The 14,207-nt window shown below is 41.4% G+C and overlaps 1 protein-coding gene across 3 annotated transcripts in view; it reads right to left on the reverse strand.

Annotated features, from left to right (window-relative positions):
- The window catches only part of atp2c1 (ATPase secretory pathway Ca2+ transporting 1), an 86,085-nt gene extending 72,491 nt beyond the window's left edge, over positions 1-13,594 (reverse strand). Inside the window, exon 1 of one of the 3 annotated variants that reach the window (XM_028581740.1) lies at positions 13,503-13,594. In XM_028581740.1, coding sequence (XP_028437541.1) covers positions 13,503-13,526 — 24 coding nt within the window. In that variant the 5' untranslated portion in view covers positions 13,527-13,594. Of the gene's footprint in view, positions 1-3,355; positions 3,441-13,356; positions 13,467-13,502 lie in introns of those variants that run through there. The other 2 variants (XM_028581741.1, XM_028581742.1) reach the window with 2 other exon arrangements.
- Positions 13,595-14,207: the final 613 nt, after the last annotated feature.

The following is a 14,207-nucleotide window of genomic DNA, read 5'->3' on the forward strand; positions in this document are numbered from 1 at the left end:
TGGATCTGATTGGTTGATTTGGCCCGTCTATCACCAACATAGGTGATAGACAGATGGTTCATCCAATCAGCTAACCAGGATTTCCGCCCCTTCCCAAAAGTTCTCCAACGGAAAGTTCCCAGATGGATATGCCGAGCTAATGCGAAGCGATCCATCTGGCGGAGTCAGGTTAATATTCTAGAAGTTTAAGGTCAGTAACTGCTAGCCTTTTAGCTTGCTGTTGCCGCATTTTGGCTAACATTACCTCCGCTTATGTTGAGTCTGTGGGTTGGTTTGTCAGTGTTTTAGCATGACTAAGCAAAAACGTACCGCATTTATATTAACCCAACATTAGCGGAGGTAAAGTTAACATTAAACCGTTACCTCTACAGTTGCCCATCTAGTTTTAATAGCACCTAATGTTAACATTACATCTTTTTAAAAAAAACACCCACTCTAAAAGTGATGTTGGGTGACAAGGAAGATGCCTTTAAGTAATGTTAATGTGAAGCATTTGTGGATAGCATTTTTTTCCCCTTGGCTTCAGAGTTTGGCCACTTAAAACCATCAAGATGTCCAGCAAAAAAAGTGCCCAACGTTACAGTAGTATTGTTGCATTCTGTAATGTGATATCATTGAATTCATCCTTTTTAGTTTATGAGACCTAAGTCAAATATTGTGTAACTCAAAGAATATGGTGTTAGGAGTTGAGCGTATTAGCTACCATGGTTTATGCATTAAGTTTTTCTTCCAAGTTATTCTCTGTCAAAGTGACGTCAAAATGAATGCTAGTCAGTGGAATGCTAACGGGAGGTGATGGCTTTGTAGCATCAAAATGGCGCCATAGGAGGTTCGAGTTCTGAAGCGAAGCTTACCCCCCCCCTTGATTAATCACATACAGGAAGACCACAGCAGGTTCATGGGGATTGGGCTGTCTTGACTTCTCACAGCGAGACACGCGATCAGGCAGAAGGAGGGAGAGACCGATGGATGGACAAAGACAGTGACACACACACACATACTGTATATAGCCTACAATTACCACAGTTTTCCCCACAAATCCTGTCTCTTTCTATCGGAGAGAGAGAACGATGGCTTACGCGTACGTGCCCGGTGTGTTTTCGCTGTGACTTACTGAACCGAACGTGCTCGCTGGCAGGTTTTCTTCCATATATACTGTATATTTAAAGGGGGATAAATGGCTCTATTTAAAGAGGACTGCTGTTGATTATTATGATATATCTTCTATATCTTAAGGATCAACCCAGATGAGGGCACCAAGTGCATGGCCGAAGTGGGTACAAGCTGCAAGACGGGAGGAGTTGTCCAAAGAAAGCTGACAAGCATCAGCTCCCAAGTCACCACCTTCCTCCACCGGCTCACCGAGTTTGAGTGGAAGACATCAAACTAGGTAAGCATTTCATTGTGTGATGTAATATAGTTAACATCAGAAAAATGATTACACAGTACGATGAACGGTGCAGCTACGTACCCTGCCTGCTCCAACATCGACAGAACTAAATGCACCGGCACCCTGTATTTAACACTTGTGTCAGCACTGGTCACAGTTACTCAGCAAAAGTTACATAGTGTTGTTTTAATTATAGTTAAAGTTTTCATATGTTTTTTTGTTTTTTTTTGTCTTAGTGACTGATAAGAACAACAATCTTTGAAATTGGTCCAGTATTGAGCGAGAACACTGACCTGCAGCTTCAAACCGGGCACCAATGTAATCATATAGGGCAAATGTGCGTCGTCAATTTCGTCCACTAAAAGTTCTGTTTTTGCCACTCTTCCGTCTCAGATTATTATTCTAAGTGTCTGACAACATTATGGAAAGGATCCCTACAGAGATAGACCTTTAAGTTAAAGAGGAAGATCCGTTTTGTTTAAACAAGAAACAGCCCCGATATTACCATCACCAAACCCACCAGACGATCAAAAGTTACTGTTTATTTACACCGAGTCTGGTGGGTTAAGCAATAGCAATTTTGGGGATGTTTTTATGATTTAGAAAAAGGATCTTACTCTTTAACAGAAGAACTGTTGACCTCGGTAGGAATCCTTTCCATAATGTTGTCAGAGATTGTCAAAGATTGTTGTCACTTAGACACAAGAACATAGGAAAAAAGGAAACCTTTAGGATATACTGTATACTGTGTGTAAATTTTGTAATTTATTTTATTTCTACTTTTCATGTTTATACAGATGTTTGAGAGGATTGGTCATAAAGATATGCCTTAAAGTCATGAAAATATATCAGTAAAAATGTGTATGAATTCTGAAATTAGAAAATTAATCAAAACAGGAAAAAAAAATGTTGAACTGTGCTGGGACCGACAGACAGCAAAAGAAAGTAGAAAGACCTTTGAATTATCTGGGGAGGAAAAACCCTGTAAACTACTACTACGGATGACTGATGTGTTATTTTTTATACTGTCATATTCTATGTTTTTGCAGAAATTGTAAGTCTGTTTAGATGAGATAAACTCATGACCTTTCTCTGCTTCCCATACAGTCCAGGACGGACCACCCCAGCAGATGTGGATCAGCAAGCATGAGTATCCTGGGTCCGGCCCCTTATCGTCCTTAACAAATGCTTCTCAACAGACTGCTTCTCCTTCCCCTCCCCAACCAAATGCCCAACAACTTCACCTCTGTGGTAAACAACCACACCACATTTTTCAAACATACTCAGGATTTCTAAGAAAAAAACAACTGCCAAGATAAAGGATGAACTGATGGCTAGGTTATTAATTAAAAAAAATGTGCATTTTGTTTTCTTTGAGTCAAATCAAATGGTAACTGCATTGTTCAGACATCAAGGCTGCCCATTGTTTGGCGCATACTTAAACATGGTTCAACCTGTAGAATACGAAAATAAAAATGTATTACTTTTGTATATGGACTAAAGTCAATTATTTGGAATTTATTAAATTCAATAGCATTTATGTAAAATAATCAATAGTTTGTACTACCAATGCCATGACATGACACCATATCATGACAATTACAGTATAATTTAGCAAATTGTAATTACAGTACAATTACTGTAAGGTTATTATACTGTAAAACCAAGTTACAGTAAGGGTATTATACTGTACAACTAAGTTATAGTAAGGGTATTATACTGTACAATGGAACTGCGGTAAGTGCATCATACTGTAAATAACATGTACAGTTATGGTACTGTAATGGGGTAGTTACAGTAACTAAATATACAATAAAAAGTCTAACAGTGTAGGTTAAATCTACTAGAGGAATAAAAAATAAAAACATGCTACAGGCTACGTGTGAGTTTAACAAGACCAGTTTTTTCCTGCTCTTAAGCACAGGCCGATAATTGCAGTGTGTATTTATTTATGTTGATCAGTACCTGGGGCTCAACGGTGGCTTGTTCAGCGGTTCAGCTGTGTGATTTTCTTGACAGCCTCCGGGTAAGAAAGGCGTTGTGTGTCATCCACTTTGTGTCCAACTATGTTGAGGCAAAAACATGTCACGTTTTTGTCGTTGTTTTCATTGTGGCGAGTCTGGTTTGGTCCGCTCGTTGTTAAGGCGGTAGCTGTATTGTAGAAGTTCATTTCGATTTTATTTTATTGTGTCAAATCACAACAGCAGTTATCTCAGGATACTTTACAGATAGAGTAGAGTCTAGAGCAGTGTTTCTCAAATGGGGGTACGTGTCCCCCTAGGGGTACTCTGGAGGCATGCAGGGGGTACGTGAGATATTTAAAAGGTCCCATGACATGTTGCTCTTTGGATGCTTTTATATAGACCTTAGTGGTCCCCTAATACTGTATCTGAAGTCTCTTTTATATAGACCTTAGTGGTCCCCTAGTACTGTATCTGAAGTCTCTTTTATATAGACCTTAGTGGTCCCCTAATACTGTATCTGAAGTCTCTTTTATATAGACCTTAGTGGTCCCCTAATACTGTATCTGTAGTCTCTTTTATATAGACCTTAGTGGTCCCCTAATACTGTATCTGTAGTCTCTTTTATATAGACCTTAGTGGTCCCCTAATACTGTATCTGTAGTCTCTTTTATATAGACCTTAGTGGTCCCCTAATACTGTATCTGAAGTCTCTTTTATATAGACCTTAGTGGTCCCCTAATACTGTATCTGTAGTCTCTTTTATATAGACCTTAGTGGTCCCCTAATACTGTATCTGAAGTCTCTTTTATATAGACCTTAGTGGTCCCCTAATACTGTATCTGTAGTCTCTTTTATATAGACCTTAGTGGTCCCCTAATACTGTATCTGTAGTCTCTTTTATATAGACCTTAGTGGTCCCCTAATACTGTATCTGTAGTCTCTTTTATATAGACCTTAGTGGTCCCCTAATACTGTATCTGTAGTCTCTTTTATATAGACCTTAGTGGTCCCCTAATACTGTATCTGAAGTCTCTTTTATATAGACCTTAGTGGTCCTCTAATACTGTATCTGAAGTCTCTTTTATATAGACCTTAGTGGTCCCCTAATACTGTATCTGAAGTCTCTTTTATATAGACCTTAGTGGTCCCCTAATACTGTATCTGAAGTCTCTTTTATATAGACCTTAGTGGTCCCCTAATACTGTATCTAAAGTCTCTTTTATATAGACCTTAGTGGTCCCCTAAATAAACTTTATCTGAAGTCTTTTATATAGACTTTTTAGTGGTCCCCTAATACTGTATCTGTAGTCTCTTTTATATAGACCTTAGTGGTCCCCTAATACTGTATCTGAAGTCTCTTTTATATAGACCTTAGTGGTCCCCTAATACTGTATCTAAAGTCTCTTTTATATAGACCTTAGTGGTCCCCTAATACTGTATCTGAAGTCTCTTTTATATAGACCTTAGTGGTCCCCTAATACTGTATCTGAAGTCTCTTTTATATAGACCTTAGTGGTCCCCTAATACTGTATCTGAAGTCTCTTTTATATAGACCTTAGTGGTCCCCTAATACTGTATCAGAAGTCTCTTTTATATAGACCTTAGTGGTCCCCTAATACTGTATCTGAAGTCTCTTTTATATAGACCTTAGTGGTCCCCTAATACTGTATCTGAAGTCTCTTTTATATAGACCTTAGTGGTCCCCTAATACTGTATCTGTAGTCTCTTTTATATAGACCTTAGTGGTCCCCTAATACTGTATCTAAAGTCTCTTTTATATAGACCTTAGTGGTCCCCTAATACTGTATCTGTAGTCTCTTTTATATAGACCTTAGTGGTCCTCTAATACTGTATCTGAAGTCTCTTTTATATAGACCTTAGTGGTCCCCTAATACTGTATCTAAAGTCTCTTTTATATAGACCTTAGTGGTCCCCTAATACTGTATCTGAAGTCTTTTATATAGACCTTAGTGGTCCCCTAATACTGTATCTGTAGTCTCTTTTATATAGACCTTAGTGGTCCCCTAATACTGTATCTGAAGTCTCTTTTATATAGACCTTAGTGGTCCCCTAATACTGTATCTAAAGTCTCTTTTATATAGACCTTAGTGGTCCCCTAATACTGTATCTGAAGTCTCTTTTATATAGACCTTAGTGGTCCCCTAATACTGTATCTGAAGTCTCTTTTATATAGACCTTAGTGGTCCCCTAATACTGTATCTGAAGTCTCTTTTATATAGACCTTAGTGGTCCCCTAATACTGTATCTGAAGTCTCTTTTATATAGACCTTAGTGGTCCCCTAATACTGTATCTGAAGTCTCTTTTATATAGACCTTAGTGGTCCCCTAATACTGTATCTGAAGTCTCTTTTATATAGACCTTAGTGGTCCCCTAATACTGTATCTGAAGTCTCTTTTATATAGACCTTAGTGGTCCCTTAATACTGTATCTGAAGTCTCTTTTATATAGACCTTAGTGGTCCCCTAATACTGTATCTGAAGTCTCTTTTATATAGACCTTAGTGGTCCCCTAATACTGTATCTGAAGTCTCTTTTATATAGACCTTAGTGGTCCTCTAATACTGTATCTGAAGTCTCTTTTATATAGACCTTAGTGGTCCCTTAATACTGTATCTGAAGTCTCTTTTATATAGACCTTAGTGGTCCCCTAATACTGTATCTGAAGTCTCTTTTATATAGACCTTAGTGGTCCTCTAATACTGTATCTGAAGTCTCTTTTATATAGACCTTAGTGGTCCCCTAATACTGTATCTGAAGTCTCTTTTATATAGGCCTCGACCAACTGCCACTTTGCTCATTTTAAAGCCATGATGTGCGTTTTAACCCAAACCTAACCATAACCAGTGCCTCACAACTGTGGAAGGCACTATTGGGGGCCAAAAACAGCAATACACCCCCAAAACAACCACAAAGAAAACACAAATGACCAAAAGGAGACACAACACGACTACAAAAGAGACACACAAAAAAACCCACAAAGAGACAGAAAATGTACGTTGGAGATTTTTTTTTTCTAATTATAAAACATCGCATTTTCTTGAAGAAAGAGGCGCCTGCCTGAACTACAATCAACAAACAAAATGTGTGCATAGGCCTTGGGGGTCGTCTAGGTGTTTATTTAACCTTTATTTATTCAGGTAAGTCCACATTCATACTGGAAGCTGCCCAGTACCACCACAGTCTGATCTGCTGGCCTCTGAGCAGCTCCACTGGAGCTGGTTGGAGGTTAAGGGCCTTGCTCAAGGGCACCTCAGTGGTGGTGATGAGGGAGGGGGACAAGCGGCGCTCTTTCACTTTCCCCCACCCAGATTTTATCCTGTCGGTCATTGAACCGACAACCTCCCGGTCACAAGCTCGCGAGCTCTCTAACCTTCTAGAGCCACCACTGGCCAGATGTGTAACCCTGTTAATAGCATCGTCTGTAAGCAAACTGAAAAGGACCTAAAAACATCATCAACATCTTGCTTCCAACATTGGATCCATCTGGAGAATTGGGTTTTGAATGGAGTTCAAAATCGGTTCCAATGACTCAGCACCAGGGCTGCCACCTCTTAGTCGATTACTCGACTAATCGGTAGTTTTGGTCTTAGTCGACTAAGATTTCTTTAGTCGATTAGTCATTTTTTATGCTTATTCATGCTTAATTACTTATTTCCAAGAAACTTCTGAGCACATTTATGGTAAACGCAAGATTTAAAGTGGTGCTTTTGCAGGATTAATTGTGGAGAAACTCAGTTTTACAGATGGTTAATTAACTACATTTATATTGTGCTTTTCTAGTCTTAACCACCTCTCAAAGAGCACAGCTCTGTCAATTAAATCAACTAATCGATTAGTCGATTAAATCGTATAAGTGTTAGTCGACTAAGGACTTCTTTAGTCGAGGACAGCCCTACTCAGCACTTTTCTTGACGCCTCTCTAGGCCCTTTTTTGCAAAGCTTTTTTTCCAACAAACACAAGTTTTTGGACACTTGTTTTGCTGCCACTGAAACTTAAAGCTAATAAAGAAATCTGACTACAATCATTAGATTTGAGACAAGTCTTTTACTTAGTTTGATGATTATTTTTTTTCACTGTTTTTGTTGCTTTTTTTTTTATATTTTAAAAGATTATTTTTGGGCATTTCCCCCTTTAATGGATAGGAAAGCTGAGATATGAAAGGGGAGAGAGAAGGGGAACACATGCTGGAAAACGTCACAGGTCGGACTCGAACCCTGGACCATCTGCGTCGAGGAGTAAACCTCCGCATATGTGCGCATGCTCTACCAACTGAGCTAACCTGCCACGCTGTTTTTGTCACTTTTTGGGGCAATTTTTTCCTCTTTTTTTTCTGCGCTGTTTTGCTGCATGTAGAGCTGGGCAATATATCGATTTTATATCGATATCGGGATATGAGACTAGATATCGTCTTAGATTTTAGATATTGTAATATGGCATAAGTGTCTTTTCCTGGTTTTAAAGGCTGCGTTACAGTAAAGTGATGTACTTTTCTGAACCTACCAGACTGTTGTAACTGTTCTATTATTTGCCTTTTACCCACTTAGTCATTATATCCACATTACTGGAGATTATTTATCCAACATCTCATAGTGTAAATATTTTGTGAAAGCACCGATAGTCAACACTACAATATCGTTGCGGTATCGATATCGAGGTATTTGGTCAAAAATATGGTGATATTTAAAAAATCTGTGATTTTTTTTATTTTTTTTTATAATAAACTCGATTTACAATTCGATTTTTTTCCCCCCCTTTCACGTAAAACTAATTAACTGCGAACTGTAAATATATTTTAAAAATATATATATTTATTGTATTTAATTAAAGTGCATCAACATAAACAAAATTGCAAAGGCAAAACCTTTCTCTAAGTGAAAAGTCACTGTGCAGTGTGCAACAAAGATTGTTAAACATCCAAATTATTTATACTGTATTTGGATTTAAAAAGAAATCTAAAAGAAAATTGATTTTTTTGAAAATATGAATCGATTTGACCTACCAACTCGATTTTTAAATCAAATCTATTTTTTCCCAGCCCTAGTGTCTTGTTAGTAAGAGGCGGTTAAGAAGAAGGGTCCAGCAGGCGTACAGGGAAGCACCGCGTGGATGTTTTATTTTTATTTATCCTTTATTTTACCAGGTGATGTCCCATTGAGATAGTCAAATCTCTTTTACAAGGGAGCCCTGGAGAAAAAGACCAGACGTCCGGCAAAACTGTGGAGGTCATTCATCGGTGTGACCCCGACGCTTTAACGGAGGGAAGCAGCAGAGTGGGAACGAGGCTGACTAACGGAGAGGATGTTGCTCTCTACAAATAGGTTATCGAGGGAGGGAGGGAAGGGAGGGAGGGAGGGAGCGAGGGAGGAAGGGAGCGAGGGAGGAAGGGAGCGAGGGAGGGAGGGAAGGGAGGGAGGGAGGACGGGAGCGAGGGAGGAGGGAGCGAGGGAGGGAAGACGGGAGCGAGGGAGGGAGGGAGGAGGAGGACAGGAGCGAGGGAGGGAGGGAGGGAGGGAGGGAGGGGGAGGACGGGAGCGAGGGAGCGAGGGAGGGAGGAAGGGAGCGAGTGAGCGAGGGAGGGAGGGAGGAGGACGGGAGCGAGGGAGGGAGGACGGGAGCGAGGGAGGGAGGGGAGCGAGGACGGAGCGAGGGAGGAGGGAGGAGCGAGGGAGGAGGACGGGAGTGAGGGTGGTGGGAGGAGGAAGGGAGCGAGATGAGCGACATGATGGGAGGACGTCGAAGTGATGGAGGGATGACGGTGGCTTAATGATGATCCAATGATGACGATGCCATGATTTGGCGATGATTTTATCCAGGGACGGATCCTGATGGATGAGGATGAAATGCAGAGATGACGAGCGGGAGGAGGACCCGGATTCAGGAGGAGGAAGGTGATGACCGGGGGAGGGAGGGAGGGAGGGAGGGAGGGGAGGGCGAGGAGGGAGGGAGGGAGGAGGGAGGGCGGGAGGCGAGGAGGGAGGGAGGGGCGAGGAGGGAGGAGGAGAGGAGGGCGAGGAGGGCGAGGGAGGGAGGACGGAGCGAGGAGGAGGAGGTGAGGAGGGAGGGGGAGGAGGAGAGGGAGGGAGGCGAGGGAGGAGGGGAGGAGGGGAGGGAGGGAGGGAGGGCGAGGAGGCGGGAGGGAGGAGGGAGGGAGGGGAGGAGGGCGAGGAGGGAGGAGGGAGGGAGGGAGGGGCAGGAGGAGGAGGGAGGGGGGCGGGGCGAGGGGAGGACGAGGAGGACAAAATAAAGGCTGAAAAATGCCAAAAAAAAAATAATCTTAAAAATAAAATAAAAATGATTTATAACTCCCCCCACCTTCACCTAACCAGAGACACACATCTATCGGTCCTCCTCCTCCTCCTCCTCCTCCTCCTCCTCCTCCTCCTCCTCCTCCTCCTCCTCCTCCTCCTCCTCCTCCTCCTCCTCCTCGGCAGGTACACAACAAGAGCAAACACACTGTCCTCGGCACTCGGCGCTCGGCCCTCTGTGGTCAGTCTCAGGATTAAATGAGACTTTTTATGATAGGATTCATATCCTGAACTCCTCCTGGTCTCATTATTATTATTATTATTATTATTATTATTATTATTATTATTATTATTATTATTATGGATAAGATAAGCTGCTCATATGTGTCTCTGTGTCCACGCTCATCGGGAATAACTGACATGTTTGCGGGTAGATTTGCTTCCCTGACCAGCCACAAAACAACGGTAATCTCAGGGATTTTCCTCGCTATTATAAGGTTTAGGTAAAAATAATAGAAGAGCTAGAACAGTCAGGTAACAGAAAAGTACATCCCTTTACTGTAATGCAGCCTTTAAAACCAGAAGACACTTAAGCCATATTACGATATCCAAAATCTAAGACGATATCTACTCTCATATCACGATATCGATAGAATATATCGATATACTGGCCAGCCCTAACTTTAATCTCGCTGTACATGTGTATAGTGGCAATAAAAGACACAGATATGGTGATAACAACAGTCTAAAGCACAGGTGTCAAACTCAAGGACCGTGGGCCAAATCTGGCCCCTCCCAGATTATGACACGGCCTCGCATATCAATTTAGGTTCACAATACATTTTGGCCCACCTAGTTTTTGTAGCTTTTTTGCCATTTTTTCGGTCCGTTTCTACGATGTTTTTGTTGCTTTTTTTCAACTTTTTTGGGGTATTTATGTCGACCGAGCTGTAAGTGAGAAGATGATATGAGACACACAATAATACAATAAAAGATGCTTGCACCTCTTAGTCGATTAGTCGACTAATCGGTCGTTTTGGTCTTAGTCGACTAAGATTTCTTTAGTCGATTAGTCATTTTTTATGCTTATTCATGCTTAATTACTCATTTCCAAGAAACTTCTGAGCACATTTATGGTAAACACAAGATTTAAAGTGGTGCTTTTGCAGGATTAATTGTGGAGAAACTCAGTTTTACAGATGGTTAATTAACTACATTTATATTGTGCTTTTCTAGTCTTAACCACCTCTCAAAGCTCACAGCTCTGTCAATTAAATCAACTAATCGATTAGTCGACTAAATCACATAAGTGTTAGTCGACTAAGGACTTCTTTAGTCGAGGACAGCCCTACATAACAGCACGTGAACAACCTAAACATGTCTGGCCCTGAATGTGATCCTTGTTTTGCAGCGTGGGCCCTTCGTGGAACTGAGTTTGACACCGCTGGTCTAAAGTGATGTGGAAACATGAGACACAAAACTACCACAAAAGGGACACAAACCGAATACTAAGAGACACCAAATGACCACACACATATCATCATCATCTCCTCCTCCTCCTCCTCCTCCTCCTCTCTTTGACAGGTAGATAACCAGAGCAAACACACCGTCCTCGCCCCTCAGTCTCAGGATTAAATGAGACTTTTTATGATAGGATTCATATCCTGAACTCCTCCTCACATCCTATTCCTGGTCTTATGTCTTATGATTATTATGATGGATAAGATAAGCTGCTCATATGTGTCTCTGTGTCCCCACTCATCGGGAATAACTGACATGTTTGCGGGTAGATTTGCTTCCCTGACCAGCCACAAAACAACGGTAATCTCAGGGATTTTCCTCGCTATTATAAGGTTTAGGTGCAGCACCAGAGCTGTTTTTTTTCGGTCAACACCTAAGTTAAACAGAGGTCACTGAGAGACTAACGATTGGAGTCGGACTTCTTTAGCTTTAAGTTTCGACTTTAAGCTGTTTGAGTGCCATTTATTTAATATCTTGTTGGCACTGGAAAAGGAGTGGCTTTTAAAGTGACCATATATTGTAAACACAAATAAAACACAGACACTGCATTACTGGATCTACTATAATTGTCTAATTGTAACAGATACAATCATAACAATCATTATAATAATCATGTCCCGGTCATAAGTAACCACGCAGACTATCAGACTCCGTGGGGTTTCCTTCAGGGATTTATAAACTCACTTGTTCACTTATTATATCCGATCAATATTGATATCATTAATTATTTAACACGACTACTTATTGACTTTTGGAAAGATGTTGCAATTATTTAAATAAAAAAAATAAACAAACAGGCGGAACAGTTAAACAAAGCAAAAGTGAAAACACATTGAACTGTGACATTTCCTTTCATACTTTTCCCGTGTTGATTTGTTTTGAACACAAAACATAATGTGCAAAATAACACTCAAAATTGTAGCTACAGAGTGTTCCTGGCTCACCTGTTTTTGGCACTTTTTTTGTGTGTTTTTACGCAGATTATTGGCACTTTTTCGGGTCTTTTTAGTGCGTTTTTTTCCTCTGTTTTGTCGCTTTTTCCCGACTTTTGTGGCTCTTTCTTTGTGGGTTTTTGTCGTTTTTAATTCCCGCTGATTTTTTGCACTTTTTCCACTGTTTTTTTGTCAATTTTTGGTGGTTTTTCCCTCCATTTCTGTCGCTATTTCCTGCTGTTTTTGGCACCGTTTTCATATAAATCATAATATATCAACAAGCAACAGGTTGGTCCTGACTTATTCTATATTATCTGTTTTTAAACTGCTCTTTAACTTTTACTGTAAAGCTCTTTGAATTGCTACATATAAATAAAGCTGCCTTGCTTATTATTTTATTACATAATAATAATAATAATAATAATAATAATAATAATAATAATAATAATAATTAATTATTTTAGGTTGCAACGTAACTAACTATGAAATTCACCTGCTCTCAGTGAACTGATTTCAACGGTTTGGTCCAACGTATTGTTGCTGTAATAAATCCCCCAGATATTATAATAGATAACCTTCCCCATCAGGGCATCATGTCAGCATCACACCACCTCCAGCATCACACACACACACACACACACACACACACACACACACACACACAGGACACAGGAGACACACAAACACACACAGGACACAGACACTGGAGACACACAAACACACACAGGACACAGACACTGGAGACACACACACACACACAGGACACACACACACACACACACACACACACACACACACACAGGACACAGACACTGGAGACACACACACACACACAGGACACAGACACTGGAGACACACAAACACACACACAGGACACAGACACTGGACACACACACACACACAGGACACAGACACACAGACACACACACACACACACACACACACACACACACACACACACACACACACACACACACAGTTAGTTCATGTTCATGTTAGCCACGGCTAGCTAGCTAGCTAGCCTAGTTAGCTACCGCCGCCGCCGGGATAGCTAACAGGTTCTCTGAGGAGCAGCGGAATAAATTAGATGTAACTCGGTACAACAACAACAACAACAACAACAACAACAACAACAACAACAACAACAACCCCCTGACTCGCCCCCACCCACCATGTCAACAAGCGGTCTAGCCACTAGCTAACATTAGCGCTGCCAGCAGCACGCTAACAGCGGATCACAGAGCTCCACTCCGGGAGGTGAACCAACGTTAACCAAACAAACCTGCCGCCGCCGCCCGGCTCTCATCGTCCGACTGCCCGGAGCTCTCGGTGGTAAAACATGCGTTAGTCTCACGAACAATAATCGGGATTAAGTGCGTTAACGACCCGTTATTCTTAAAGGAGAAGTCGGTAATTTGTTAAACTTACCAACAGCTCCCGTTTCTTCAGCATCTTCCGTGAAATCCCAGCGCGGAGCGATTTCCTCCGACAAACGACCAAGTCCACTGACAGGCTGCGAACTGAACACTTCCGGGTACACTTTCAAAATAAGAGCTGTTCGTTTACGTAGGGGAGGGGGGGGCGTGTCTATGGGGGGAGGGCGTGCAAGGACTAATGCTGCATTCATGCCACCTCGGAATAACAGGCACCGCCCCCGTGGTTACGTTGTTTTTCCGACTGGCAGCGTTCATATGGTCGGGATGCATGTTCTTCTTCTTCTGTTATATCGGGCGTTTGGCATAACAACTTTTTGCATGACTGCCACCAACGGTCGGCCGTAGCCGAGAGCATCAGGTGGTGAAAACATGGAGGCCACAATAACAAGAGATTTGCTGCCGTTTTCTTATAAGAGCATCCAAACAGCACATCGCCAGGTGTTTGTTTGTGTTATCTGCAGGACAACCAACGGGAAAAGACACGGATAATGTGTTGTTTTTTTATACATGGGCCTATTTATGAATAATTTTAAACATATTATGTCCGTGTATGTTTCTTGGCAGAGGCATTTGTCCACAATAAACAGTTTATTGTCATTAAAATATGTTCAGTGAACCGAAGTCGCCTCCATCAAACGTCAGTTGTCGACAACGCGTCACCAACTGGGGAACTCGGGTATCAAAATCCAGCCCGAGT

Source organism: Perca flavescens, chromosome 6, assembly GCF_004354835.1.
Source record: "Perca flavescens isolate YP-PL-M2 chromosome 6, PFLA_1.0, whole genome shotgun sequence".
Lineage (NCBI taxonomy): Eukaryota > Metazoa > Chordata > Actinopteri > Perciformes > Percidae > Perca > Perca flavescens.